Genomic DNA, 27,982 nt, shown 5'->3' on the forward strand with positions numbered 1-27,982 from the left:
GTCTTTGTATGTTATTTTTTGCCAATCGCGCATTACATACAACACGCGTTTCATAAGTGGATTGTCACCATATAATGTATGGTGGTCCTAATATATTGTAACCGAGTTTTATATATGGCGGCTATGATCAAGAACGTAAAAATGTTTCAATATATAACAGTTCCTTTCCAGCATCTAACAGGATCTGCGGTCATATTTGTTCTAAATTTTACAGTGTCTTGCGAAATATTATATCAGTATGTCCTGATAATCCATTATTCACTTCATATATAACTATATAATCTCATACACATTGCCATGTATGATTATATATGCGCATATGCATGCTATATCTGTACCTTATCAGTCGTTTATGTAAGGGTCCATCTTTCTATGACAGCGCTGGTTTCATTTGAGGAGGGTGTTACACCCCTGAAGTGATGTAAAGCCTCACCACTGGCCTCTACGAGGCAGGTAATAATAATGGCAATGAACTGAGAGCGTGCTAACAACCAGTATTTATTTAATATATAATTTCGTGTATGTTCTAACAGAAGTTTTGAAGGACCTTGCTTGTTTACGCAGAGATTAGCGGGCGTGGCAGGATTGCACTAGAAGGCGAAGCGGGCTTCTGGGAGTGAGCGACGATGACATCATAACTGAGGCCAACTCCATTTGAAGTGGGAGTCAGTCTTTTGATCAGAGAAGACATGAAGACATCCTGAAATGCGCTTCGCTTTTCATCCGGCACCCGCGCATCCAACTTGAAGAACCGCACGTAGTTTTCTGCGTGGAAAGAAGCAGGCAGTGCAGCGTTTAGCAAGGCAAGCGATTTAGTTTACACTTCTGATTAAGTCGCTCTGATAATATAACCTTAGTCGTATGATAAGAAACTACGGGAGCAAATTAAATAGCTTGGTCCTTCAATGCAGAAACGCCATTGCTTCCATTGAAGTAGGCGTTATACCAAGTCACTGTGTTTTTGTCCTTTTCATGGCCATGCACGGTCTATCCATCGACTGGTTCATTAACGCACTTTGCGTTCAAGATTAATCTTGAACGTTCGGCCTTTTCTTGATGCAATCATTTCAACTGCTATGCATGAAAATGTCATTGCCATTTAGTTCGCTACCTGTACCAGTTATAACGTCACCTACTGCTTTGTCTTTGTTTGAGTACTAAAATCAGCAGAGAATAGCAGGACTCCTCGAGTATTCTTAAGCAGATATACGCTTCACGTAATGTCCGCTTAATTCAATGCATGTGCTTCTCGAGTACATCGGGATTTCGTACTCAGAAGTCGCCGTCATTAGTTTTTCTCATAGTACGCTGCAACCGAGGGAATCGATATTTTCTCAGAGGAAAACTGCTTATGGTACGCGTTGCTTTCCCTGGATGTGACAGTGCCTCACGTGTAAATTGCGATCGGAAGCTGATCTATTTATTGACGCAGCGCTCTGTTTTAGGTGAGCTCGCATTAAAGGTTCACATTAATAGCGGGCTACCCTAAAGAAGACCTCTATGAAAAGCTGACATTAGGACCCCATGTTTTTGTACGACGTAGAATTGTTAACCTGTTCTCAGTAAAGTTGCTGTGTGCCTGTAATGCTCAAAACGATATGCCCCACGAATATCTTCCAGCAAGACATCTTTGACTGAGTTTTGTAGCAGCTGAGTAATGTGTTGTTAAAAATTTAATTTCCGTGTATTTGCACCTTTCACTATTCATTCATCGCATTTTGCATCCACTCGCCCCACTGCAGGCTGGAAAATATTGTGACGAAGACGAAGCTGGCAGTGGCGCGGGACGGAGCGCTCGCGCTAGGCCAGCGGCCATTAAATCATCTCTTGTTCATGGTTCCCCCTGCCTCATTCTTCGGCTGGCCACCACGTTACATTTGGTGGAGGTGCTAGGTTCCCTTCATCGCCATCCTGGTCCCGGAGCTTCGGTGTCCTGCGCCTGCCGTGGGCGTCGGTCGTGAGTGCCTGGTCCGCGCCGCCCGCCATGCCCCAGCCCGCCCGACCTGAACCGACCTCGCCGCTCACCCCAGCCCCGTCCCCCGCCCGGACCACAAGACACGATGACTCAAGACCCGACCGACCCGAGACCCGACCGACCCAAGAGCCTGCCCACATATGAGACACCGCCCCCCCCCCCCCCCCTGCCCCTGCCGTTCGGTGCGTTCAAGGACCTCGGCCGTGAGCTCCTGGCACCCTCCGGCCCGGATGCTTCGTGAACCGGGACTCATCCTTCAATCATCTCATCCACTGTGGCGGTCAGCAATGCACCTTCTTCTACATACTGTTCAACCCTCTACTCAAGACCATCGCCATTTCGCGCCTCTGTTCGTCACCGATCGGGACGATCGCTCGGTGGCCCCGGGTAGTGTGACGAAGACGAAGCTGGCAGTGGCGCGGGACGGAGCGCTCGCGCTAGGCCAGCGGCCATTAAATCATCTTTTGTTCATGGTTCACCACGCCTCATTCTTCGGCTGGCCGCCACGTTACAATATTTATACTAAATGCAAGGTGGTAATAGCCCCCGCAAGGGAAGCGAGAAAACACCAATCAGGAAAGAGCGTCATGCAGGGAGGGACAAAATCTCCACTGCTATTCACTCCTTGTGGCCAGGAGTTATTTACATAACGTGGTTGAGGAGAGCTAGTGATAAAAGCTAAGGCAAAACTTTTTTTGTTATTTTGGATTGGCTCACGATATTGTTTTGCTGAGTAACTCAGGCCATGAATCGCTGCGCATGATTGAGAACCTAGAGTGGCAAAACAGAATTGGTGCTCTTGACGTCAATAAATAGAAGAGTCGAGCAATGTTCAAGAACCTGGCAAGAGACCAACTTAACGATATGCTGTGACGAATCGGAAATGGTGAAGATATAACTCTACTTAAGGTAGGCAGTAACCACCGATCCCCATATTCGAAGGTGAACTATACTAGAAGAATAATAATACGGCGGAGCGCATTGGGAAGGACCTCTCCGATTGTGAATATTCGTTTTGCACAACACTCCAAGGGGAAACTATAAAACAGCTGTGTCTTGCCGGTAATCACCTATGGCGCAGAAACGTAGAGGCTAAGGAAAAGGTTCAGTTCAAATTGAAAACAGCGCATCAAGCCATGCGAAAGAAATTGACAGATGTAACATTAAGAGACAGAAAGAGAGAACAGTGGGTTAGGGAAGAAACGGGTGCTACCCAACAGTGAATTGTAGGGTTTAAAGTCCCGAAACGAAACTTGGGCTATCAGGGGCGCAGTACTAAATGCCCCACGAAAACAACTGACAGTGGTTTAGCTGTGGTTAAACCTGAAGGATTCCGAGAGCAACGAGAAGAGAGAGAGAGAGAGAGAGAAAGACTGGCGATGGAGAGCGCGCGGTAGCGGCGGCGGCCCCGGCACGCTAGCTATGCACCGCTACCCTGCATGCGCAACTGGCGAGCGCGGCGGCGGCACCTCTGAGTCACCCGCGCTGCGACGGCGCCAGCGCGCCAGGTGTGCGCCGTGTGACGCCACTGCTCCTCGCGCATGCGCAGTATGGCCTTGCATCGGCTCTGCGAAATGGCTCGGCGACTAGCGTAGTGTTGCTTTCGCAACAAAATATAAAGCGCGTAATACAATTGAAATAAAGGTGAGTAAATTGGTATGGGCAGGTCCTATGATGCCAAGAAGAGGCAGCCGAAGGTTCCTGAACTCATGGATGCCTAGCTTCCTATATCTAGAGCACCTCTTTTTCTGAGCAGTAACACGAAAAGTTTAGTATATAAAAGCTTCTACCCGCTAGCGTTGGTTCAATATCATCTAAACTTTGCACGTGGGAATCGTGACACTTCTGCCTTTAATTCTGTGTGTTGTGTTTGTTAAGAAATAGCCACCGGCCTTCTTAGCAAGCAGTGAACATCTTCGACGGCATCGACCACATTGCGATTTCGCAAGAAGAGCCAACGAGATTTGCATGCCGTTGTGATGACACGACCAAGGGCGATGAGAAACGTGAAATTTGATTGTATGTCAGATGTGTCAAGCTGTACCACACGCACTAAGTAGAGTGTGTGCGCAGTGCCCTACATTGTAGGACTGCTCAAAAGTCAGTGTTCAGAAAACAAGGCTTCCATAAGTTACTGATGACTTTGAATTCTGAAGCAGAATAAACTTTCTATGTCAAAAATATTTAATTTAATTTACAGACGTTTAGGTATACAGGGACATAACTCATTTGCGCAAATATGGGTTGAGGTAACGAATTGGTCACCACAAGAAGGCAAGCGCAGCGGGAGCTTAAGATGGTCAAGTAGGTGGATCATCCAGGTCGGCGCATCGAACTTCGATTGTCTGCCTCTCCTTGCTCCTCGTAGAACCGTAGAATGCCACAGAACCGGGAAACCTGTCCTTAAGTGCTGCTGCCATGAAACGCTTTAGATATTACAGAAATTTAACCAGTCGACGGGTACTGAGCATCAAAACTTATTACGTCACCTGAACTTTGTCAAGCTGAGCATAAATCGCCCGCAAACGTAATTGCAAATATGCCGTTTCAATACAGTGCATGCAAGGTGTTAGAAAAACTGGCTAATAATGAATGAATGCACTTTTATTAAGCCAGAGGAAGACATGTGGCCATGTTTGCGGGGTTCGAAGAAGAGGATCTATTATATGAAGTAATAGTTTAATTCGATGTTATAAAATTAAAAATCGGAAAGAGGGTATTTGTAACCCACAAAGTGGAGTGAGAAGCCCCGCATCACGCTGCTTGTATAAGGCCACTTTGTCTACCATGGACAAAGAGGTCCTGCTTTGTGCTGTGGAGGCCGAAAGAGAACAGAATGCTGAATGCTGTGGCGTCTGTGAGTGCGGTATGTTTGGTTGCCAAGGCGCCCTTGTCATATTAAATGGAATAGATCCAGTTTCTATCGAGGGAACAGTAAGGGCATTTCAGTAATCTGCGCTCTTGCGGCATCGGCGAAGATGATCGTGGGTGATTGGGCGCGATCCATTTGCGGATGATGTCAGGGGTGTAAGCACAAAGCTTGTTAATGAAAACTTGGACCACCCCAGAGAGCTGAGAGGTGTCAGCGAAAAAACGCTGGGAGGTGTTACGATGAAGACGGCGACGACTGACGTTCCTGAGGTAATTTAATCAAATATTTAAGGTGAAAATGCTCTTCAGGCCACCTGCACGTTTGAAAGACGCATACGGAATGTCCTTGTCAAAAGGGTGCAGCGGAGGTAACAAGGCGCTCCCTGGTCGCTTCATGAGCGGACTGGTTCCTTGTGCCGGCATCCGTGTGGTCCGAAATCTGTACGATACAAATGTTATCTCCGCGCTTTTAAAATATGGGTACTATGGAATCGAGCATGGTTGCGGCTGGGTTGGTAGAGGTAGGACTAATAATGAAGTGCACTTGCCAGCAGTGAGTAATAATATCCAGCATGCTGTACAATTTCTTCACATGTTCTTTGCCCTCAGCGTTGTCTCCTGGCATAGAACGTTTTCCCTTTGGGATTTTTTCTATTTTATACCATCACTTTTATAGGTGAATGTTCACGCAAACGCGTTATAGTGTTTATTGACGAAACGTGCATCCAATCGCGTCCGCACCACGTGCGCTTTGGTGGTGGCTCGCCTTGAGCTAACTTCATCGTTATCAGGCGGAGGGAGCGGTCGCAGCAGGACGGCACCAAACACCAAAAAATGTCGCTCCAGATTACCTTTTCATACGAGCCCTGCATTAACTACCACGTACTCTAGTCCGATCAGCTAGCTTTACTCTATAGAAGAAAAAAATTGGCTGTGGCTTAGCTAGGGTTAAGCCTGGATATCTCGAAGCGAAAAGCCCTCGCTGCTTTTCAGCCAACTGTCAAGCTACCACATTTGGATCGGTGTTTCTGCGCCGTCCGAGTGTTGCTTCTTCTCCTTTAATGGCGAGTGTCTGCGCCTGTTCTATGGGCAAGTGCGCGTTATATGCCCTTGCTTTCAAATTTGCACTGCGCACAGCTGCGGCGAAAGGTCAAACGGTGGCAAGGAGGAGAAGCGGCTGCGCACATGCGCAGTAGCGCGCGGCGGCGGTGGTGGTGGTGGAAAACATTTATTTACAGATAAACTTCGGGAGGTGAGGTATGAGCTGACCCAAAGGGGGCCAGCCCTCACAAGTACTAGGTGGAGGTCCCTAGTTCGGGACCCCAGTGGCGTCGGCCGCTGCCCGGGCTCGCGCGACCAGGGCCCGTTGGGCCTGCAGGTCAGAGCAGCCGAGCAGGGTCGCCTCCCAGTCCTCCCGGGTTGGGTTGGGGTGAGGGGGGATAGCAGGGTTGTAGGGGCAGGCCCACACCATGTGGTAGATGTCCGAAGACTTCTCCGCACAGTGCGGACAGCTGCCAGAGAAAGAAGGGTCAAAGTGTTTTAGAGCTGCCGGGCACAGCAAAGTATTTGTATATAGGCGAAGCAGAAGCCGCTCCTCCGCCTTTGAGAGACCTTTACACGGGCGGGGATAAAGACTATGGCCAGATTGATAAAGTAAAGAAATGTCTCTAAACGAGTAAGCTGGAGAGAATTCGAGTTCCTGATCGTCGGGGTCGGAGGGGAATGTCCGGTGAGAGAGCGCGCGGGCGGCGGCGTCAGCTGCCTCATTTCCCTCAAGGCCCATGTGAGCAGGAGCCCAAACGATACGCCGGTGAGCGGGGTCCCCGGTATAGACGCTGTTTTGGAGAATGCGGTAGGCTAGATACGGTACCCAGCCCTGCTCGACGTTCCGACATGCCCCTCGCGAGTCGGAAATAATTGTTTTTGAATTGGAATGAGATGCAGCCAAAGCAATGGCGAGCTCCTCCGCGTGTGTTATGTCACGGGCTCGGAAAGTAAGGCCGTTCACTGTTTTGGATTCGTGGACGACTGCGGCCGTGAACCATCCCCCATGGTGGGGGCCGGAGGCATCCACGTAGGCGGCGGCGGAAGGTCAGGCGACGGAGCCAGCGCGCCGCGGCGATGACGGCTGCGGAAGCAGTGGCCACCTGCGCTCCGCGTGATGTCACTCGGTTTCACGCATGCGCCGCTGTGGCAAATCTGTAGTGAGGCGCACGTGAAGCGCGGTTTTGACGAGCCTAGTGAAGCTTTTCACTTCAAAAGCTTGTCCAGAACACCAAAACCGCGTGGTCCGGGCTGCGAAAGCGGCTGTTAATCCTCCAGCGACCAGCAAAGCAATGATACTGCAATCCGACGAGTTTAATTACGGATGCTTACGTCCAGATAATTTTGATCATGTCGGATCACAAGATGCCACGTGTGTATTGCGAAACACTTCAGGAGCGCGCGGCTCATGAGATTTAAGAAAGTGTTTCGACCTCTACACTCATTGTTTTTCGGTACTCAATATTGCTGTATGTGTCCTGGCACATCAAGTTTTTATTTGAATTTTGAATTCGTTACTTTTTTTAAGCCTTCCTTATCGCACTGTTTTCTACCTGCCGCGGTGTTAAGGCGCTCGCTACCGAGCCGGAGTACCCGAGTTCGAACCCGACCGCGGCGGACGCGTTTCGGTGGACGCGAAACGCAAGAGACGCCGGTGTGCTGTGCGATGTCAGTGTACGTTAAAGATCCCCAGGTGGTCGAAATTATTCCGAAGACCTCCACTACGGCACCTTTTTCACTCCTACCTTGCTTCTTTCGCTTACGGCGTGGTTCACGTGTCCCCCGAGATATGTGAGGCAGATACTGCGCCATTTCCTTTCCTCAAAAACCAATTTACCAATTTAACAATTTACCGCTGTTTTCACTTACTTTTCTCTTACTTTTTTCTGGTATTGTATGCCACTTTGTATGTATGTATGAACGCTGATTGCACCTTAGACCCTCATGCACTGCGCGTCAGGAAGGGGAAGGGGGAATAATCATAATGATCAGCGTGATTGTAAAGCTCTTCACTGTGTTTATGCGCACAGTGGCAACTGTAGGAGTTACAATATGGCATGTGCCAGCGGTGCCTTTGCACATGCTATGCGTTGCTGGACGGCAGTGAAAGTAGCTGAAGGGGTAGCGTTACACCTTGAATGCTGCACGTGTACGAAAGGCCACAAACGTGGGGCTGGTGGACTATTCGGCTAATGCTGTCGGGACGCTGACCTGAAACGCACACCACTGAGAGATGCTCAAGTCTTTCCCAAACAGTTTCTCAGACTATAATTAAGTCGTCGTAATCCGTCAAGCACTGAAATACAGACAGTATCCCCTCATCAGTGGAAGCCTGATTCAAAACAGACGACACTGCTAAAACACACTGTGAACAAGCTGGCGCTGACCACCCACAATAGCGCGATTGTGACCAACAATAATTGCTTGTCTCCTTCGATGAATAATTATGTTGTGTTTAATATACAATTCATTAACAATCACCGTCATCTTGCACTGCAAGTGACTGAGGGACTAATTTTGAGGAAACTCTCATGGTTCAGTTAAAACAACACGACACTCTCTAAGAGATGTACCACCCTTGATTCAGAGGCTTTACTAATTTCTACCACACAATCACTTGGTAGTTGTGTACGCTTACACTTACCCATCCATGCATTCGCGGTAGGCAGCGTCCACTGGCTAGTGTAAGTGCGGCAGGCAACCAGCTCCAGTCCAGCTGCATCGATAGCACTTCTTTCCTGAGCCTCTACCTCTTGACGGTGTACAGTCTGGTTGACGCGGAACCGCTTGGACAGCACAGCACAGGGATCCTGTATGAAAGCAGTGTCCCGTTACGGTATCAGCTAATTTTTACAGAAGTGCGGTTTACAATCTGCGCGTAGTAGGAATGATTATTTTTGGTTTATTGAGAGCGAGAGACAAAGAGAAAGATAAACAGGAAGGTACTGAGGTTAACCAACTATGCGACGCCCAGTATGCTGTCCGAGTTGTGGTTTACTCAGAGCTTTATAATCGCCTGGACACTTGTCAGATAAATTTTCTAATCTTGAAGGAATTCTTAAGGGCTCAAGATTAACATGCTGCCTTAGTTTCCCTCAGTATTGATGAAGTCGACATCCGTTTGTTTGTGAAAGACTGGAAGATGAACTATCCGCTCTCGTGAGCTCGAATGTATTTCGAAGAAAACGAGGGACGCAGCGAGCGAAGAAAGCAAAAATAGAATCAATTTACGCAGTGAAAGGAGAGACATGTACCTGTTTTGTCGGTAAACATTGCTTCTAGCAAACAAATGCAGCATAAACAATATTTTACACATTTGATTCTTAATGCAGCTGGCAAGAAATTTCAATTTTCCGACACGGTAAAGCATCTTTATCTCCATAGCCGGCGGATGTAGCGAAACGAAAGTCAGTCTGAAGTATACAGGCTGTCCCAGCTAACTGGACCAAGATTTATAAAAAAAAAACTAAGCGTTCTTCGGAACTGAAATCGCGTGGATATTGTTAATGTTTATCTAAAGTTACAGTACAATTTTTTCCGCTTCTTTTATTTGAATATTTAGTCGAGATAAATAAATTAACTTTTGAAATATAGCTTGAAACGTTCAGGCGTCAATAGGAAAGTTTTGGAGCTGCACAAATATTGCCCAACCTGGGCACTTCCAACGAGATAGACTGAGCGTGGCCGCTTTTATTCGGTTAAAACAAAAGTACGCGCATTTAAAAAAAAAATACCACGTGACAGCGTTCTCCGTGCGGCCGAATGCGCCGCGATTAGAGCGCTCTCATCGGTGCTTTGTAGAAAACATCGATCGCTTCGCACCTTTCGTGCTGCTCTTGCCAGTTCTTGTTGCTCAGAGCTTCCGAGTACCTTATAGATTCGAATCTCTTCTCCGTGGCCCCTATCTAGAGCGAATAGTTTCAGTGAACGCCTTTCTAGCTGAAGCGCCTAGTGATTGCTGTGAGGTACTGCGCTGCCAAGGATCTTTTTACTCGCCTGGGATCTCTCCAAATGCTGAATCACATTTCAGACAACTTTTTCTTCTGCCTGGTTTAATTTTGCTTGTAGAAATCAAGGTAATAAAATTAAAGATGCTGTTGAAGTTGCTTACGTGGAAATGTGTAACCCAATCTCCCCTCAGTTCCAATATACTGGTAGTAAATAAGTAATTTTGTTTTGAAGAGAATGGTTTGTGTCCTCCCAGATACTAAGTGCCTTTTGATGGCTCAATGACGTTGTTCCTTTTGTACTTTATGAGGTCTACTTTTATTCGCACTGAGCATAGCAATGTTTGTTGGTTCGATAACTTTGACTCTTGCTTTTTAATTGTTTAGCACCGCCGTATATATATACGTCTTTGTACATACATGTTGTATATAACTTGATTAACACGTGAGAGGCAGTTTAGATGAGGGGAAGCTCGGCGATTAACACCGCCCCTGACCTCATGAAGCTGTTATCTATAAAAGGACGTTGAATAGAAACGTTGAAAGCAGGGGTTAACTGGTTTGGGCAGTGAATTAGTGTTTATCAAGGCTACCAGCCTTTGTTTTTCTTGCCTGATATTGTATGTTTACCTGCAAAAGTGGCCACTCTTTCCGAAAATAATATTAAGCAGACAGAATGGAACAGCCTAAGCTGCCCATCAGATACCTGCTGTATGGTTTTCCGGTTGCGCACTTCCCGTTCAGATTTGAGGCAACAATGTTTACGAATATCAAAATCACAGCGAAATGGATAAATAGCTGAAAGACTTGCTCATGTATTGTTTCGTATCCGGGCAATTTGAGCGCATAAATAACAGTAAACTAAATACCTTCACTGGGTGTGCTGAAATAGATGCTCGTTTTTATAAGTTCTAAGCAGTTCTAAGCTGCGTCAGATTTACGAACATTTATTTGTAAAGCACTTCACATTTTGCAATTTTTTTGAGAAAATTTGATAAACTGCAATTTTTTGCAGCGTTGTAGAAAAAAGAAATGACACCTAGACCAGAAAAGATGATTGCTGGTGCTGAGCGCAGTATGATTTTAACCATATGTGAAATATATATCCGTGGCAGTTAAAATGTACGGCAGTCTGCGATATGCCTCGCGGAATCAGGAGGTCAGCGTAGTTTGAAACATAGGCAAAACGGCCGCCACTAGTGGCTTCACTTCCGAATCTTAGGCAATGTTGTTGGAACTCTGTGTATACTGGAAGTATTTCTTAAAGCGCAGATGTGGAACGTAAAGGAATGAAGAATTTTAATGTTTTGGCCAAATGTTACAAGTTAGTTGCCTTTACCCTTTATAACTGGAATTTATCAGTCTGCACGTTGTTCACACTTTACTGCGAAGTGCTGAAATGCTATATCAGGACAAAAATTATGCCTAAATATCTCTACAACAAAGAACATTGTGCATAATGTTCTAAGAGATACTTGGGGATTTTAAAGAGCGCTGCTAGAGCGAGATATCTGAAAATTATGCAACGAAGGCTGCAGTAGCCAACGAAGCCTCAGATAAAATAGACTTCTGCTCATTTGTCACATATTCCCAATCATCCTATTTATAATGCAACCATCGCAGCGTCATGGCATCAAAACTTTCCGTGCACTCTGTGCTTAGAGAGCGTACTGCTGAACCTTTGAAACGCCGAACCATTACTTACGGGAATGAGGTCCATCCATGCTTCCATCTCGTACACCTCCTGCCATGTGTCCGTGATGCTGGTCCTGTTGAAGCTAACAGCCAGGCATTCTCCGCCGTCCTTAAGCAGCCGATAAATGTTGCGGTATGCCACCTCCAAGTCTGACACAAAATGCAGTGTCAGGAACGCGTACACTCGATCAAACGAGCCATACTTTTCGAGAATGTGTTCAGGATTGCCGTGCACTATATCGAAAAGCTCATAGAACACATCCGGCTCCTGGTGATATTTCCTGGCGTAGTCAAGCATTTCAACGCATATGTCGACTGCCACGACGCGCTTGCATGGTCGCAGTCGAGGAAGCAATTCATCTGCCAAGAAGTTTGCTGGTCCGCAGCCACAGTCAAGATACTGATCCGGTAAGCTGGATGGCCTCTTGAACTGCACACTGTATAGGCCCTTGAGATTCTCTAGGTACAAGTTGGTGTTCAAAGATACGAAGCCCACAGGGCTCAGATCAACGCCGCTTCGTTCCGATGGCCCAGGTCCCATTTTCGAGTCACCCTGTGAGCGCTTAGTCATCTCAAGGGGCATGAGCTGGCAATGTTGACAGATTTTTCACAGAAGTTTGGGGCAGCGTAGCTCTGAGAGTAGACGTGAGCCGAGTGCGGTAGAGAATTGCGTTCTGAAAGGGTGCGCTAAAATGTCATTGATTGTATCACGTCGGCTGCCCGTTGTCAAAACACTCTTAGTGAGGTTTTACTGCAGCGACACCGAAAACAGTCGTCCATCGCTTTTAGTCTAATATTTACGGCAGGTAACATTGTCCCTTTTATTTACTGCAACATAGCAGTCAATAGACTGAAGTGGTCTCAAGCGTCAGACAAAACAATCCTTGGTATCTGTCGGAACGATCTCTTGCAGCGATAAAAAAGCAGGCGCCGATTGTTTTGCTGGCATTACTTACCGCAGGTAACGTTGTCCCCTTCATATACTGCGGCATAGGAGTCAACGAACTCAGGTCCACAAGAGTGAGAGAAAAACAATCCAGTTTTTGTATCTCGCAAATATTTATTGTTATGGTAGGAAGCTGGGAACAATCCCTCAATTCTTGAGATTTATCGTATGATGGCAGTACGGAGCGGACATACGCTGTTTACAACAGCTTCAACTGTATCGTGTCATGTATGAAATCTTGTGTCGCTTGAACAGTTACCGTAGCTATATATTTTGATATTATGATTACGTTGTTAAACACCTATAACCTAAAGTCACTTTCTGTAAGCGCTTCAGCGCTGTCTTACAAATAGTAACCAAGCGAATAAAAATAAGTCTTTTGACGCTGTCCTGATATGTTAACCTGTCTTTACAAAAGAAGCCATTTGCTTGATTCTTCGATTATACGCCTTGATTTGTTCCTTGATATTTAAAAACAGCCGAATGAATGAAAACGTGACTCCTACTTTACTAAAAGTTTCCGCATGAGGAGTTCCATATTTCCATGTTTCGTTATGGAATTATATGGAGCCTATATAGAGCTTATGGAGACGATACAGAATATGTCTAAGCGCACATAGAGATTTGCGGAGACTATATGCTGTCATGGACACTGTATGGAAGTCGTATGGATTCCTAGTTCACATAGTTTATATGTGCAGCTCGTATGGAACGTTTCAGCACGATAGCCTACTGAAGAACAACAAACGACTCGAGCGCCATAGCTACAGCACGACCGAACATGAAAAGCTGGCCATGACCCCCTTCGGTTTCCGAATGCGTGAAAACCTCCTGTCATGCACACACCTGTTGAACAACAGCCTGTTAATTAGATAGGTTTAGGAGTGGCTACCCCGTCGAAAACGGTTGATAGTTTTCATTACCAGGTTCTGTCTTGTGCGGACGCGCCATACAGTTGACTGGCTCAGATTTGGCTTTCGCTAAATCTTGCTGCGAAGCGGGGTCGATAGCCTTTTTAGAATATCCTGCCATCACTCCCTAACCACTGTATAAAACATGGAAGATGGAGAGCGTACCGGGGTCGGACATCACAGATAACCGACGTTGTCACAATGGAGGCCGCATACTCTGATTAGGTACAGGACCTATTGAATGGCGGATTCAAAACCCGGTTGCTCATCGCTCCGATGGTCGAGCAATTAATTTTCCCAACGTTGCAGGATTCTGGATACCGTCTCGACAGGAAAAGGTACAGAGGAGCAGGCACTTACCGGCCACTCCTCTCAGTGTTTTTGCGCGAAGAGGAACATTGGCGAAGGTACAGAGCGTGTCGGAAGGCGCCTTCAGCAGATTATAATATTGTCAGGTAATAATATGTCACGTGCAAGCGGGTTGGTTTGTTTTCCTGAAACAAAAATTTTGTGTAACTTGAACTTGCGAGCATATCTGACGCAAAGGGGCGCTTCACATGTTAAGGCCGGCTTTTAGATGCGCGCTGAATAGTTGCGGTTGGTCAACGGGTACACAGTCAGTACATCGCAAGTCATTACCGAAAAACACTAAAGACAATTTTAGTCCTCACAACAAATTTTCTGGCGCAATTTGGAACTTCATGACAGAAAATTTTGTCACGACAACCGGATTTCCTGTAGTAATGTGCTACCGCCTGTCCTAATGACCGAACTAGAAGTGTTGCAGCTACAGGCAACTCGCAATACTACGGGATAGTCCGTAGTAATGACAGGACAACAAGAAATTTTGTGGTATATTTGGTTCAGCCCTGTCGCAGTTTTTGACTGGAATATATAAGCCTAAATAAGCCTAATATAAGCATAATGAAGTATTACATATTTCAATGCAAAGCTAGAAACCGAGTAAAGCGAGTAGCTTCCGCCTGACGCCTACTTATTCGTGTTCTTTCTGGCTCTCACTTGTTTCAGTGGGACACTTAAACTACCTATGCGATGCAAATGAGTATCCTGCAGCTAGCCAAAGAGAATGACAGAGTATGTTCACAACAATCAATTGAGAGCGAGAACACGGGACTTTTTTTGCCAACTGATTTTGCTGATTTTTCATGAATGAATGACCCAACTGAAAGATGCACATGGCAGATTGCATTTTGTGTCTTTTTTGTTTAGCGTACGCGCAAAAGAGAATTTTGCTCGACTCAGAGCCTCCGCTTTAGTGCTGTGTAGAAAACGACGGTGAGCGGGCAGCGCTGCGGGACGGAGCGTTCACGCTGTGTCGGCTGCGGGCACGCAAGAGACGATTTTCCTGGAGTCAGAACCACAGGATTAATGCTCTGAGAGGATTGAGAGATCCTGCTGCGCTCTGAGGACCCGATCGTGGAGACCATCGCCACCGACAGGGGTGCCAGCTTTGTGGAGTGCAGGAAAATAAACGCTTGGGTGCAGTGGCGCCGTGCGGGGGCCAGGGAGCCTGCATGCTCCAAACTCCTCTGTTATGGTAATAAAGTTTTGAATCATCATGATGACGACGACGATGAGCGGGCAGTGCCGCTGGACTGAGCACTTGCGCTAGGCAGTGATGTGTCGAAGACTACGATGAGGAGCGCTCTATCTAGGCACATACAGTGAAGAGACGATCACTTACACGCCGCAGACGGTTTTGCTAGGCTCTTACCGTCGGGGTTGGAGCTTTCGGTTAAATACCGGTGAAGGTTTTGCGGTTTTGTAAGCTTTACATAAAACTTACAAATAGGAATTGCAACAAGCACAATTCTCATTTATAAATATGGTAACAAATTCCGGCGCTTGCCTTGACGGGTTTACATCACCGAGCACTCTTTAGCATGGTCACTGTGACTACGCGGAGGATGCTCCCAAGTAAGCATTTGACTTCAAAGGTTAATAGGAAGCCGATGAATCGCTTAGAAGTTATAAATAATTTAAACCGGGAATGATGTTTTGTTTAGAATCTTGGATGTCCATGCACTCCGTACATTTTATAAACAGTTTTTTGAGGGAATAAAATGGTGCAGTACGCGTCTCACTTCGCTGTGGACACTTTAATGGTGCCGTGAGGGTCCCAATCAACCAGTGTACATTCACTGGACGTCCGAGGTATGTCCTTTACTGGATATACGGATATCCGTGGGAGATCCGCCGACGTCCAACGGCTCTCGCACGGACCTCCGACGGAGGTACAAATATAATTATTTAGACTGCCGACAGATATCCATCTCGGATATCCGCCGGCGGATCTTTTGAGGATATTTGCAGGTAATGCATTCTTCACCATTATGAGGCAAGCCAGAACTACAACCACCAATCAGTGCACCTCCCAGGGCCACTGGGCTTATTAAAAGCCCGCAGAGTGTCTGAAATCGGACATACACCTTGCTGTATGTAATCTGCATGAATCTGTAAAGCAATCGACCAAAATGGCAAAGCATATCAGTCGGGATGATTTTATTATGACATAAATGCCGTCTTCAGTCTTCATGAGGAATTCATCAAGCCGGCCATACACAGCAGCAGGAAGGATACTGTACAGACCATGATGAATTTGTAGACAAGCCGGGGACGTCTTCTGCAGAAAACAGTAAACATTAAGTTCAGAATATGTCATTAAAGCAAGCGAATTTGACAGACACCATTCAGTTGTATGCAGTAAGTCCACCGTGCCAAGTAAATTAGTCATCTGCCGCTCTGAAAGCATGTTTACATCTTGAACAACTAGTAAGTTGTAAGCAACAGAGGTGAGAATATTTCTTGCAATACAAAATATTTTGCTTTTCCAAAAAAAACTGCAAAAACAAATGCCCGACTGCAAAGCTTTGTACCAGTTCATGAAAAATGCGTGTACATTGCAAGCTTGAAGGAATTGGTGAGCGCTATAAAAACACGGAAAAGGGATAAACACACAGGACAACTGTTTAATCTCAGAAGAAACATGACTAAATACAAACATTTGACTTCATATCATACACACGAGGGAGGAACACACGCACTGACAAGAATGAAGGAAAAACAGGTAAAAACTATGCGAGCTTACAACAGCCGAAGATTACTATTCTTGAGGTAGGTTAATTCTGTTCCCCCTAACATCACTGAAGGGGAGCTGACGCATTGCTTATCTGGAGCAACGTGCATTGCAAAATTTTCGATAATTTCTCGTTCCCGTCAGTTTCTAGCCCTACCTATTACTTTGGTGTTCTTTAGCAAGGGTATGCATTTACAGTGTGCGAAATGAGGTGCCAGATTCCCGGACTTTGGAAGTTGTTCACTTGATCTTTCGTGTTCCCGGAGCCTCTTGTTAAGGCATCTTCCCGTTTGCCCTGCGTAAGTTTGTTGGCAGCTGAGGGGAATGCTGTAAATGACGTTTTCGTCACACTTTACATAGGTGTTTTCGTGTTTGGTGTTGCACCCAGGTTTCTTTTTGTGGTCTTCATTCTCGTTGACCTTTTTACACATTCCAATGAGCTTATTGGGAGCTGAAGAAACCACCTGGACTCCATACTTGTTAGCTGTCCTCCTTATTCTGTGGGAGATATTGTGAACATACGGCATCACGGCAGGGCGTCCCTCGTAGCTCGTTTTCTTAGTTTTGTGGGACCCAGTAACTTCTCTTAGTAAGCTTTCAGCAGTACAGCAAAGTAACTGCTACGGGTAACCGCTCTACTTCAATCGGGAGACCTGTTGGTCTACGCTGTGAATTATCAGTCATTCCAGAATTGTAAAGCGAGCTGTAGCTACGTCTTGCCTGAAACCAGCTATAAGAAAATCTTGCCCCCACTCGATAATTCAGAGCGTAGACCAACAGGTCTCCCAATTGAAGGAGAGCGGTTATCCGGAGCAGTTACTTTGCGGCATTGCTGAAAGCTTACTAAGAGAAGTTACTGGGTCCCACAAAACTAAGAAAATGAGCTACGAGGGACGCCCTGCCGTGATGCCGTAGGTTCACAATATCTCCCACAGAATAAGGAGGACAGCTAACAAGTACGGAGTCCAGGTGGTTTCTTCAGCTCCCAATAAGCTCATTGGAATGTGTAAAAAGGTCAACGAGAATGAAGACCACAAAAAGAAACCTGGGTGCAACACCAAACACGAAAACACCTATCTAAAGTGTGACGAAAACGTCATTTACAGCATTCCCCTCAGCTGCCAACAAACTTACGCAGGGCAAACGGGAAGATGCCTTAACAAGAGGCTCCGGGAACACGAAAGATCAAGTGAACAACTTGCAAAGTCCGGGAATCTGGCACCTCATTTCGCACACTATAAATGCATACCCTTGCTAAAAAACACCAAAGTAATAGGTAGGGCTAGAAACAGACGGGAACAAGAAATTATCGAAGCTTTTGCAATGCACATTGCTCCAGATAAGCAATGCGTCAGCTCCCCTTCAGTGATGTTAGGGGGAACAGAATTAACCTCCCTCAAGAACAGTAATCTTCGGCTGTTGTAAGCGCGCGTAGTTTTTACCTGTTTTTCCTTCATTCTTGTCGTCAAATGTGTGTATATAGTCATGTTTCTTCTGAGATTAAACAGTAGTTAGAAAGCGCTTCGTCCTGTGCGTTTGTCCCTTTTCAGTGTTTCTATAGCGCTCACCAATTCCTTCAAGTATGTATTTCCAACTCGCCCCAGTAGTAGCTCTTTTGTCTTTTACATTGCAAGACACCACAGCTACTCCCACAGGCAGTCACTTCCACACTGATGGTCAAAAAAATTCAAGTGCAAGAGTAGGGATCCTTACCACATCGTTGCAAGCTAGCTAATGACTTAGGTTGGGCACAAGGTACACTCATAGAGAAAAGTTTGCTGGATGTCGATTTTCCGAAAATATTTATTTTTGCATTGCCTCGCCAGGCAGTTAGCTGAAAGTTGTTCAATAAGATCGAGTATCCATGTCCCCTCCTGGTTCTAGGCTTTTGATTAAATTGCTCTGGCTAACAGCACAGAGAAAATGTTACACAAAGAACTCTCATACCACAAATTTTTATCCATTATTGTACAAGTACACTGCAGTATAGCTAGATACCCTCCGCTGCACAGAGCAAACAGAAGGAAAGTATCCATTATGTGACAGGGTCAAACTTGCACTGTAGTTCAAACTTACCTGAAGGTTGCTGCTGTAAGCTGCAGGTACTATATAGCTGCTAGCTTAGGTCAGTCACATCCACACTGTATGGACAAGAAAATAAAGTATGAGAGAGCACCTTATACTGCACGTTGTCAATGATGCAGCAAAACACAATCTCTGTCGAAACTACAATGCCCACAGGGTTCACTGATGAATCACGCATCAGGGCACTGACAGCATATTTGATGATCCACAGCTGCACAGGAGTAAGGAAGAGAGGTCTGGTCACAATCCAGGAACATGTGGCTCTAGCGGTGCCATATATGGTCCTGCTATCTGGCTCAGCATTGAGCCCTGTGGGCATAACATGTTTGGCAAAGTTATACCAAAGCACTGCAAGAGCTCATTGCACTCAGTGATTGGGAAGTAAGTGAAAAATGTGACTGAAGCTCGCAAATTTAACACAACAGTTAAGCTTTCCTAAACAATGCTACTGCACAGTGCAAAGTACTGTGTAGTGAGTGGATGGTTGGAGACTTCCATTTGGCAAGCCTAATAAATAAATTAATAAGCTGTGGAAGTATGCACAACTTTTATATGACATTTTCAACCTACCTGTGCTTTCCACGGCTTGGCATAATTAATGTAGGCACCAATACACTCGGTAGCCGGGCCACATCCACACTGCAAAGGCAACAGAAAAGTAAGAAAAACTAAGTCGCGAAGCACTGAAAAACTAACACCGTCCTGGCACTATGCTTTTCGTGCATTCTGTTTCATCGTAATTATGAACCTACGCGCAACTGCCTTAAACACCATGCAACTACACACCGTCTCCATCCATGGCAGAATTCTGCAGGGGTGGCAACGAATCACCTCCTTTGATGAGAAACGTAGGTCAACTTTTTTTCACAAACACGAGAAACACGTTTGCGGCAGCTAATGCATAGTGCTTGCAACTTCCACTCCGTGGCAAACAAGTAGCGCAACAGAGTACAACTGCGTTAATGCGGTTTAGTCATCCCACAGCAACAACCTGAAAGTAATTTTCAAGCAGTTACTTACCTCGCAAGTGTTAACACCATGGCCGCTTCTTTCATCCAAAGCAACAAAGCATGTCTCGGCAAGGGGTCAGGCGACACCGGAGCTTTTTCACGAGAGCCTCAGAATCAAACGAACGTCTTTTCGAGCGCGTAGATGACACAACACATTTGTAGCACAGCCAAGCAACCACAGAGCGAACAAACCGCACATTGCAGCAAAAGTAAAGGTCGAAAGGAGAACCACGCGACGAAAACCAACGAGACCATCGCGGATCGCGCCACAAATATTGGCTTGGCTGTTGGCTGATAGATTGGATTGGGTTGACTTTTAGGCTTACCGCTCTGCCGCGGCCCCTGGTAGGAGTTTATTAGGGTTTGTTTTCATGGAAGGCAGCATGCATGGCTACATGCCTCGGTTACCTCGAAGGAGTGCTGCAGGATAAAAGGGCGTTAATTATGAGCACTGGCGCCAGAAAGCCAAGCGATTCGTTTAATTCTGGTTCTTTAACATCAACACCATAGTTGAGTGATCTTAATCAATCTGAATATTAAACTAGTTGGTGGTAGAAATGTGATTGTGTGAATTTTGGCATTGGCAAAATAGAATTTGTTTTAAAATGTTCGTCTGAGGGAAAACAAATTATATATGTCATGTAAGCTCACATCCCAAGAGGGATGTTTACGGATACTCCTCGGACATCCGCCGGCGGATGTCCGCCAGCCATCCAAAAACGAACGTCCCTCGTACATACACAGAATCTCCGATGCGTATATCCGAATATGGACATACGTAGGCATGCCCTATGGACATCCCAGCCTGGCACTGGAGATTCGGACCTTACTCGGATATACCACGGATATCCGTGGTTGACTGGGGTAGGAATGTAGGAAGCAGTTAAATGAGAAAGCGAGAAAGAGGTGGCCTAGTGAAGGGTTCTGGAATAATGTCGACCACCTGAGGATCTTTAACTTTCCGTGACATCACACCACACACTGGCGCCTATTGCGTTTCGCGGGTGTCAAAACGCGGCTGCTGCGGTTGCTTTTTAAGCAACCGCAGTAGACGAGTGCCCTAACCACTGAGCCACCGTAGTGTGTCGATTTTGCGGAGTGCTTAAAAAGTTATTTTTTCGCAATGGCAATGATACCAGCTCGGTGAAATGTTACTCAAACCAACTGTCGAGAAGCGGCTCTGCGAGATGCTTAGTAACGGATATCGGTTTGAACGCCACTCTCCGGGCTTGTACACAGAGGAGGTTCTGACTGTGGATTATCACATTCCAAAATTTTGTGCCAAGCGCCAATGAGCTATTTTGGTTTTAGCCTCACAGAAGTAGTGCCATCTTGGTTGAGGATCGACCACAGTGGCTTGGCTTCATGAGTGCCTGTACAGGATTTGCGAAGAGAATACCGGAACTCTATCATCGTATGCCCGTGATCAGAAGCATGTGGTGATATAGGGGTTCGAAAAATGCTCAGAGTCGACATTTCCAGCTACCGTATAGTCTCATGATGATGCTCTTGCAGCTCACTTCGTGTTCGTTAATAACCCGCTATTTGATGATGAGTGCATTACAACCAGTGGCCCTTCGTCAATGAGAGAGAAAGTGCTATTGTTTAGCTACTGCTGTTAGAAACGTTTTGGCCTGATAACCTCCTGGCTGAATTTCAGAACTCTTCAGATTCCGTCATCCTCCTCCTTCGCTTTTGATTTCCACTAGCAGTACCGACGGCTTTCATCAAGATTCAGATTGTGTTAAATACAAGAATGATCAGAACAATAAATGATTTCTTTTGCGAGTGCTACTGCCTTTTGGTCGCTTTGCGCCGAATATCACTTCAAGATAGAGTATATATACGTTCAGTATATGCTTTTTTTATGTGGTGTATATTTTTCCAAAACATTACTGAATCGGCTCCAGTTTCTGAAATGTAATCTTACTAGGCCTCACTAAACGTGCTGTTTGAGAGTTCGTTCAAGACAACCTCACCATACATCTTGCGCATGCAGTCTTGTATTTGAGCGTCAACTTTCGGGAGCAACTCGCATAGTTTCTGTGAGCTAGCAAAGGCGCTTAATGATGTTGGATATATTTCTCTCCTTCCTGTTTTAGACCACACCAGTATGAGGTGACTTTACGTCATAATGCGCCTTTGCTATAAAGATTGTCGTACACAGTTGATGTTTGATGTTTGTATTGCATCGTATGCTTTCCTAGATTTTATGTCTCGAAGCAAGGTCGACTGTAACTCCATTGCAGTGCTGGAGTCTTCCAAGGCGCTGCGTAGCACACAATTAGCGAAACAGTTCAGGTGCAGACCAGAGGCAGCGGTCAGTCCCGAGCACGCACGAGCATCGGAACGTTGTTTAACTCTTCGTCGTCTTCTGCCTTAAGCGCCAGCCGCCGACAGCCGCCGAGGGCCTGTCTTACACCATCACTATTCGCTGAGTACTGAAGACTGTTGTGTAAGAGCATGGTCAATAGCTGTGGTGTTTTTTGGTTTTATTTTGGTAGCGAGCTAAAAGTATAAGCCTACGCAGGTAATCGTGCGTAATCCGGAGCTGTAAAATCAAACATCCGTGGAGTCAGACACCCTTCACGAGACACTTGAAGCCACATAGTTAATCTATTCTTGCAGGCCGAATCTCGGGCTGCTTTAGCCAACCGCAATGTTTACGCTAATTACCGTATTTTTGCGCCAATAACGTGCTCCTGCGTATAACCCACACTCGTACTTCAAACACCTACAGAAAAAATACTACCTCGAGTAACCCGCGCGCTTACCCTGAAGTATGTACGAATAGGCACTTTGTAACCATGTTGGCAGGGACCAATTTTTGCTCAAAAGTTGTTGATTTCGAGAACGCTATGGCAAAGCTCAGTTGACTGCATTTAATGATCGCTATCCTTGTCGTGCTGTAAAGACACGTCGCCGTTCTGAAAACTGCTTATGCATCCAAATTTGTTTTCGTTTTTTGAGTTCGACAGCAATAATTTTGGTGCGCAAACTGATATTAGAACCTAGCAGTTTTGTGATGATTTCTTGGCTTGTTGGCGCAACGTCGTATTTATTAAGAAATATAAACTTGACCTCAACAAAAGGTAACTAGCTAGCTCCGCTGTATTCGAGGGTCGTTTAAGGCACGGTGACAAACAAGAGACAGGCCTCGACGACAATGCGCATGATATTTGTTAATAAATGACACCACCTTGCGTCGTTACTGGATATCAAAGAACAAAAAAACATCGGAAAGAATGCAGCCACATGAATTGTTATCAAATACTGTCTGGCATAAACAAATGTTGCCCCAGCCAACCAAGTAATGTTCAGGGGATATCCATATAATATAATTTATAAAATATCAGATGTCCATATAATATTCTCACAAGTTCATATTATGTCCATAGAATATCCATATGAGCTTCATTTTGATAACAGTGGATGTTTATATAATGTCCATATTTTGGCCACATATGGTCACTCTGAGATATTTAATGGACGCTGAATAGATATTCATCCAATATTTTTGTGGGTTGTGGAGGGAGGTGCCGGGTGTTCTACGCTGAATGTAATGATGCTGTGTCAATATAACAAAGCACTGGGCAAGACCACCATTATTCTTATGTATCTTTATTACCCAGTCAGGTACCCCACCACTGTGACAAAGCCAAGGTGCAGGCACAATCCAAGCAAAATGAGGAATGGCGGACGCCTACTCTGGAGAGGTCCCCACTTGATTTCGAGTGGCCTGTGAATATAATAGAGCACAATACATAGTATTAAATAGTAGTCACAATTACACAATTAGGTGCACTGCAAATTCACAAAGCTTGGAGCATAGTCTGCATAGCTTAGATTTTTTGATTTAAGGCTAATTAATTGAGCGGATAGAACGCTTTGTATACAACTGAAAGAGCAAATATATTTCACAAAATCTTAAGCTTGGCACTGTGACCTCCAATGTTTTGGTGGTAGATTTTGACCCTATAACTGATGTCATTTTTTTTTCTCAGAATTCGGTTTTATTTGGTTCATGGGATTTAACGTCAAAAAGCGACTGGCTATGAGGGACGCTGTGTGGAGGGCTGTGGATAATTTTGACCACTCTGGGTTTTTTTTATCATGCACTGACATTGCTACACAGGCACCTTCCATGCCTGTGTAGCCTCCACAGCCAGGATCAAACCTTGGGTTGCCAGGCTCAATAGTCGAGTGCCCTAACCACTGACTGGTTAGAGCCCATGCGCCCTTACATCACATCTGTCTTCAAAATTATTTGAAGATGCCTAGGGTGACAATTTCATAGATCTGGATTTTAAAAATTTTGTTTCCAATTTTTTAGCAGTTTCCATACCTAGAAAACGTTTGCCATTTGTGTTCTCTCTCCGCTGGAATGATAAGGACTGTTTTGAATCGAAGTTACTTGAGTAGTCAAGTAACTAAAAAATGCACTTTGTGGAGAAAAACGTGTATGCTAAAGCAGTTTCTGCTTGGAAAAAATTAGCTCCAGAATGACACTACAGGCGAATACAAATGCAACTAGGAATCAAAACATTCAATGATGTGCTATTTGTACTAAATCGCAGAACTTTTCAGAAAGTGACTGTATTTAGGTGCCATTTATCGTATGCTGTGCTATGTCAGTGCACGTTAAAGAACCCCAGGTGGTCGAAATTTCCAGAGCCCTTCGCTACGGCGTTCCTCATAGCCCGAGTGACTTTGGGACGTTAAACCCCATAAAACAAACTTCGATTCAAAACAGTCCTTATCATTCCAGCGGAGAGAGAACACAAATGGCGAACGTTTTCTAGGTATGAAAACTGCTAAAAAATTGGAAACAAAATTTTTAAAATCCAGATCTATGAAATTGTCACCCTAGGCATCTTCAAATCATTTTGAAGACAGATGTGATGTAAGGTCGCATGGGCTCTAACCAGTCAGTGGTTAGGGCACTCGACTATTGAGCCTGGCAACCCAAGGTTTGATCCTGGCTGTGGAGGCTACACAGGCACGCAAGATGCCAGTGTAGCAACGTCAGTGCATGATAAAAAGAACCCAGAGTGGTCAAAATTATCCACAGCCCTCCACACAGTGTCCCTCATAGCCAGTCGCTTTTTGACGTTAAATCCCATGAACCAAATCAAACCAAATTCTGAGAAAAAAAAATGACATCAGTTATAGGGCCAAAATCTACCACCAAAACATTGGAGGTGACAGTGCCAAGCTTACAATTTTGTGAAATATATTTGCTCTTTCAGTTGTATACAAAGCGTTCTATCTGCTCAATTAATTAGCCTTAAATGAAACAATCTAAGCTACGCAGACTATGCTCCAAGCTTTGTGAATTTGCAGTGCACCTAATTGTGTACCAGGGGACTAAAAATGTTAGGCTACATGAGGCAGCAAACCAAAAACTAATAGTGTGCACACAAATGCTCACAAAAATCAAAAGTGGATAACACGAGGTGTGGAATGTAACCTTTGGGTATGCCAGGTCTATGCAGACAAGCACACTTTTGGCCATCACTGTACACACAAAAACAGTCTCAAGCTCACAAAAGGTATAAGGGAATCAACTTGCCTCAGCTTTCTTTGCGTGCCTTTCCTGGAGCTGCTTCCGCCTGCAGGACGCATGCTGCAGCCATTTTTTTACCACTTCTTCTATCTCGGCCAGTGTTGTTGAGAACATCTTGTTCGATCGAACAGCATCTATGCAGAACGATAGGACACATTCAGTATGAAAGCACACATGGAAAAAAGAGCCATGAATGGTCGATATTGTAATAATTCTGGTTGGTAGATCATAATCGGGGAATGCAGCATGAGGAAACACGGATGGGAACAAAATTGGAATGGGCTGGCACGTACTTTTTCATTGCCATTGTGAAAATTGTTTTCCAAATGCATCAGCATGCAATTAGATTTTGATATTACTTAAGCAATACTAGTTGGACTTCCATAAATTTTTGCTAAAAGTTGTATAATGCACGCTAAAGTACTTCTATGCAGAAAGTCCAGGCAACTATTTGTAAAAATAACAAGAACAGGGTGCCTGGCTATGAGAAATGCTCATAAATTTGTAACAGAAAGTAAAGCTCCAGATTCTAGAGAAAGCGTTACACAGCATTACTGAATTCAGTCTGAAGTGATGCAGTGTCAGAACCATCAGTTATTAAGCATTAGATGACACAATCAGCAGCAAAAAACAAGCAGAAACAACACTAAATGAACTGCTAATACAGGTCAGAAAAAGTTAACATGCTAAAGCACATCCTTGAGGCATGCCTGAAAGGATTGGAACACCATAAGAGTTGGTTGCATTAACAGTCAAATGATGTGCAGTTAGAAAGAAAGTCAGCAACCCTGTAGAAAACCAAATAGTCATTGTTGAGGTGCCTTAGTTTTATTGTAGAAACCTGGAGTTTAACATAGAAACATGCCTTGGAGACGTCTAAAATCAAAGCTCTTTCCAGACCCAGAAGCTATAAATGTATGTTAATCACTACCGAACATTATAAATTGTGCTTCATGAAAGCATTTGCGGAACCGAAGTTGGGACGTGTGAGAAAACAGGTTTAACTCAAGTGAGTTAATTACGCCAGTGAAACGTGATTGCTTGAATTTTTATGCGTTATGTTAAGACGAAAGATGTGGCAGTAGTTGGCAATTAGCCTGTCTTTAATGAAGAACTAGAATATATTTGGTGAAAGCTATTTGCTTTCCATAGGTCATGACTAATAACCTAAGAATGAAGCGCGAAAAACAGTTTCATACCAGCTCTTTGTCTTGATGGAGCAAATGCAGCTAGTGAGTGACAACATACAGACAGCCTCTTTTCTGAACATGCTCTCCAAAATACCTGAAAATGAACAGGAGAGAAGAATGGTCACACCCAGTTGCATTACAGGTTTACAATTTGCAACTCATTTTATATAATGTAACCCCGTACTGGGGCACACGAACAGTAGCAAGAATTTTCTCAGCACTACTTGCATTGACACACTGCAATAAAAAGATATTTTCAGCAAAAGTTATAGAAACCACAAGCTGAAAGACAAAAACAGTCAAGAACCAAATATCATGAAGTGAGCAACAACTGAAATAGGAGAAAATTACAAGTAAGAAAGAACCCACAAAGGTTTCTTTAAAAGCACAAAGATGAAAAAGCAATGTCAGACCGCAAAAGGCAAATTTAAACAGAAGAGCTTGACTAAAAACAAAGCCCAGTTAGTTTTGAAGAGAAGAGCTGCAACGAAAGGGGACCTGTTAGCAAATTTTACACCAACACAAGACCTGCCAAAACTGTCTTCTTGAGCCGCCGGAGACTGGAAACTCTACCTTTGTAGTGAGGGTCATAGCATGCCAGGCGGCCGCCACAGGCATTCCCGCGCCACTACTGTACCATGCCTCCGCTTCAGGGACAAATCCAGTTAACTAAACGCCACGCATTTTTAAGCTATCTATGCACTCCACGAACTGATAAACCGACTGGTGAAATCGCCAGCACGAAAACTGCACAATTCCACAAACGAACACTAACACTTGTTTGAGAGAAAAGTGTGCAAAAACTCACCATTCTTGCCGTTCTTCACGTAGTCCCCCAGTACACTGCACAATGCTGGCACAGGACGGTATACGACGCGTACAAGCTTGCCGCCACAACGAAGAAAATGTGAACACGCGAAAAAATAAAATGTGCAAACGAACGCTGAAAGGGACCAAGAAAACGTCGCTTCGCGGCCGCCGCGGCTAATGATGATGCCCATGGCCGTTGGGCTGCCTAATATCAACACAGTTCTAGTTGCGGTTCTGGTTTGAAATTCGCGGCGTTTGTGGGTTTCAGTCTAACTTGAGAAGTTTCTTCAAATAATCGTACTTCACATGCATTTGCTTGCATAAAATAAAATCAAAGCATGTAATTGCTGACTGCCTAAATAATTCACTCCTGAAAACTTCAGATTGCGAAAGCAAAAAAAAATAAAATTTAAAGGCAACATAATTTTAATGTGTTTTCTGGTAAGCTGTTTGCACATTTCCAAATCTTCCACTGTGCTGAAAGAAAAACATGTATGAATGTCATCTGAATATCCACTAACTGATATCTGAATCCGATAGTCCTCTCAACATGCAGAGGATATCGATACATAGACATTGGACGTGAGGACCATTAGTGGACATCCTCTGCATATTCATGGTTTGCTGGGGAACTACTCACAGTTTAGATGCAGCGCCCTATCGGCCAGTGCCACGAAAAGCGCCTGGAATGTAGGTGTAGTTATTTTGGTTTGAAGACCCCTAAGGACCATGCATCGGTCTTATCGTCAGTGTTGTTTTGGCGTGCGGTGCCCACTCTCCGCTCGGTTTCCACGACGACAGATATATAGGAGACCTGCGCTGTAAACAACGGCTT

General features: G+C 45.0%; 1 protein-coding gene and 1 long non-coding RNA gene across 2 annotated transcripts; both read right to left on the reverse strand.

The window, feature by feature from the left end:
- Positions 1–474: 474 nt before the first annotated feature.
- On the reverse strand, positions 475–27,921 carry LOC149360831 (4-vinylphenol methyltransferase 2-like). The gene is made up of 4 exons (XM_089572526.1): positions 27,788–27,921; positions 11,543–11,682; positions 8,535–8,700; positions 475–765 (listed from the first exon to the last, which is right to left on the reverse strand). Exons 1-4 carry the CDS (start codon positions 27,876–27,878, stop codon positions 557–559), a joined length of 606 nt encoding a protein of 201 aa, XP_089428652.1. The 5' UTR covers positions 27,879–27,921; the 3' UTR covers positions 475–556.
- LOC149360832 (uncharacterized) lies at positions 15,898–20,435 on the reverse strand. Its single transcript, XR_016288875.1, has 4 exons — positions 19,592–20,435; positions 19,142–19,210; positions 18,563–18,627; positions 15,898–16,033 (listed from the first exon to the last, which is right to left on the reverse strand). It is a non-coding gene; the product is annotated as an uncharacterized LOC149360832 (long non-coding RNA).
- Positions 27,922–27,982: the final 61 nt, after the last annotated feature.

The sequence above is a fragment of the Amblyomma mixtum genome, chromosome 2 (assembly GCF_055824585.1).
Source record: "Amblyomma mixtum isolate Tamu chromosome 2, ASM5582458v1, whole genome shotgun sequence".
In the NCBI taxonomy this organism is placed as follows: Eukaryota; Metazoa; Arthropoda; class Arachnida; order Ixodida; family Ixodidae; genus Amblyomma; species Amblyomma mixtum.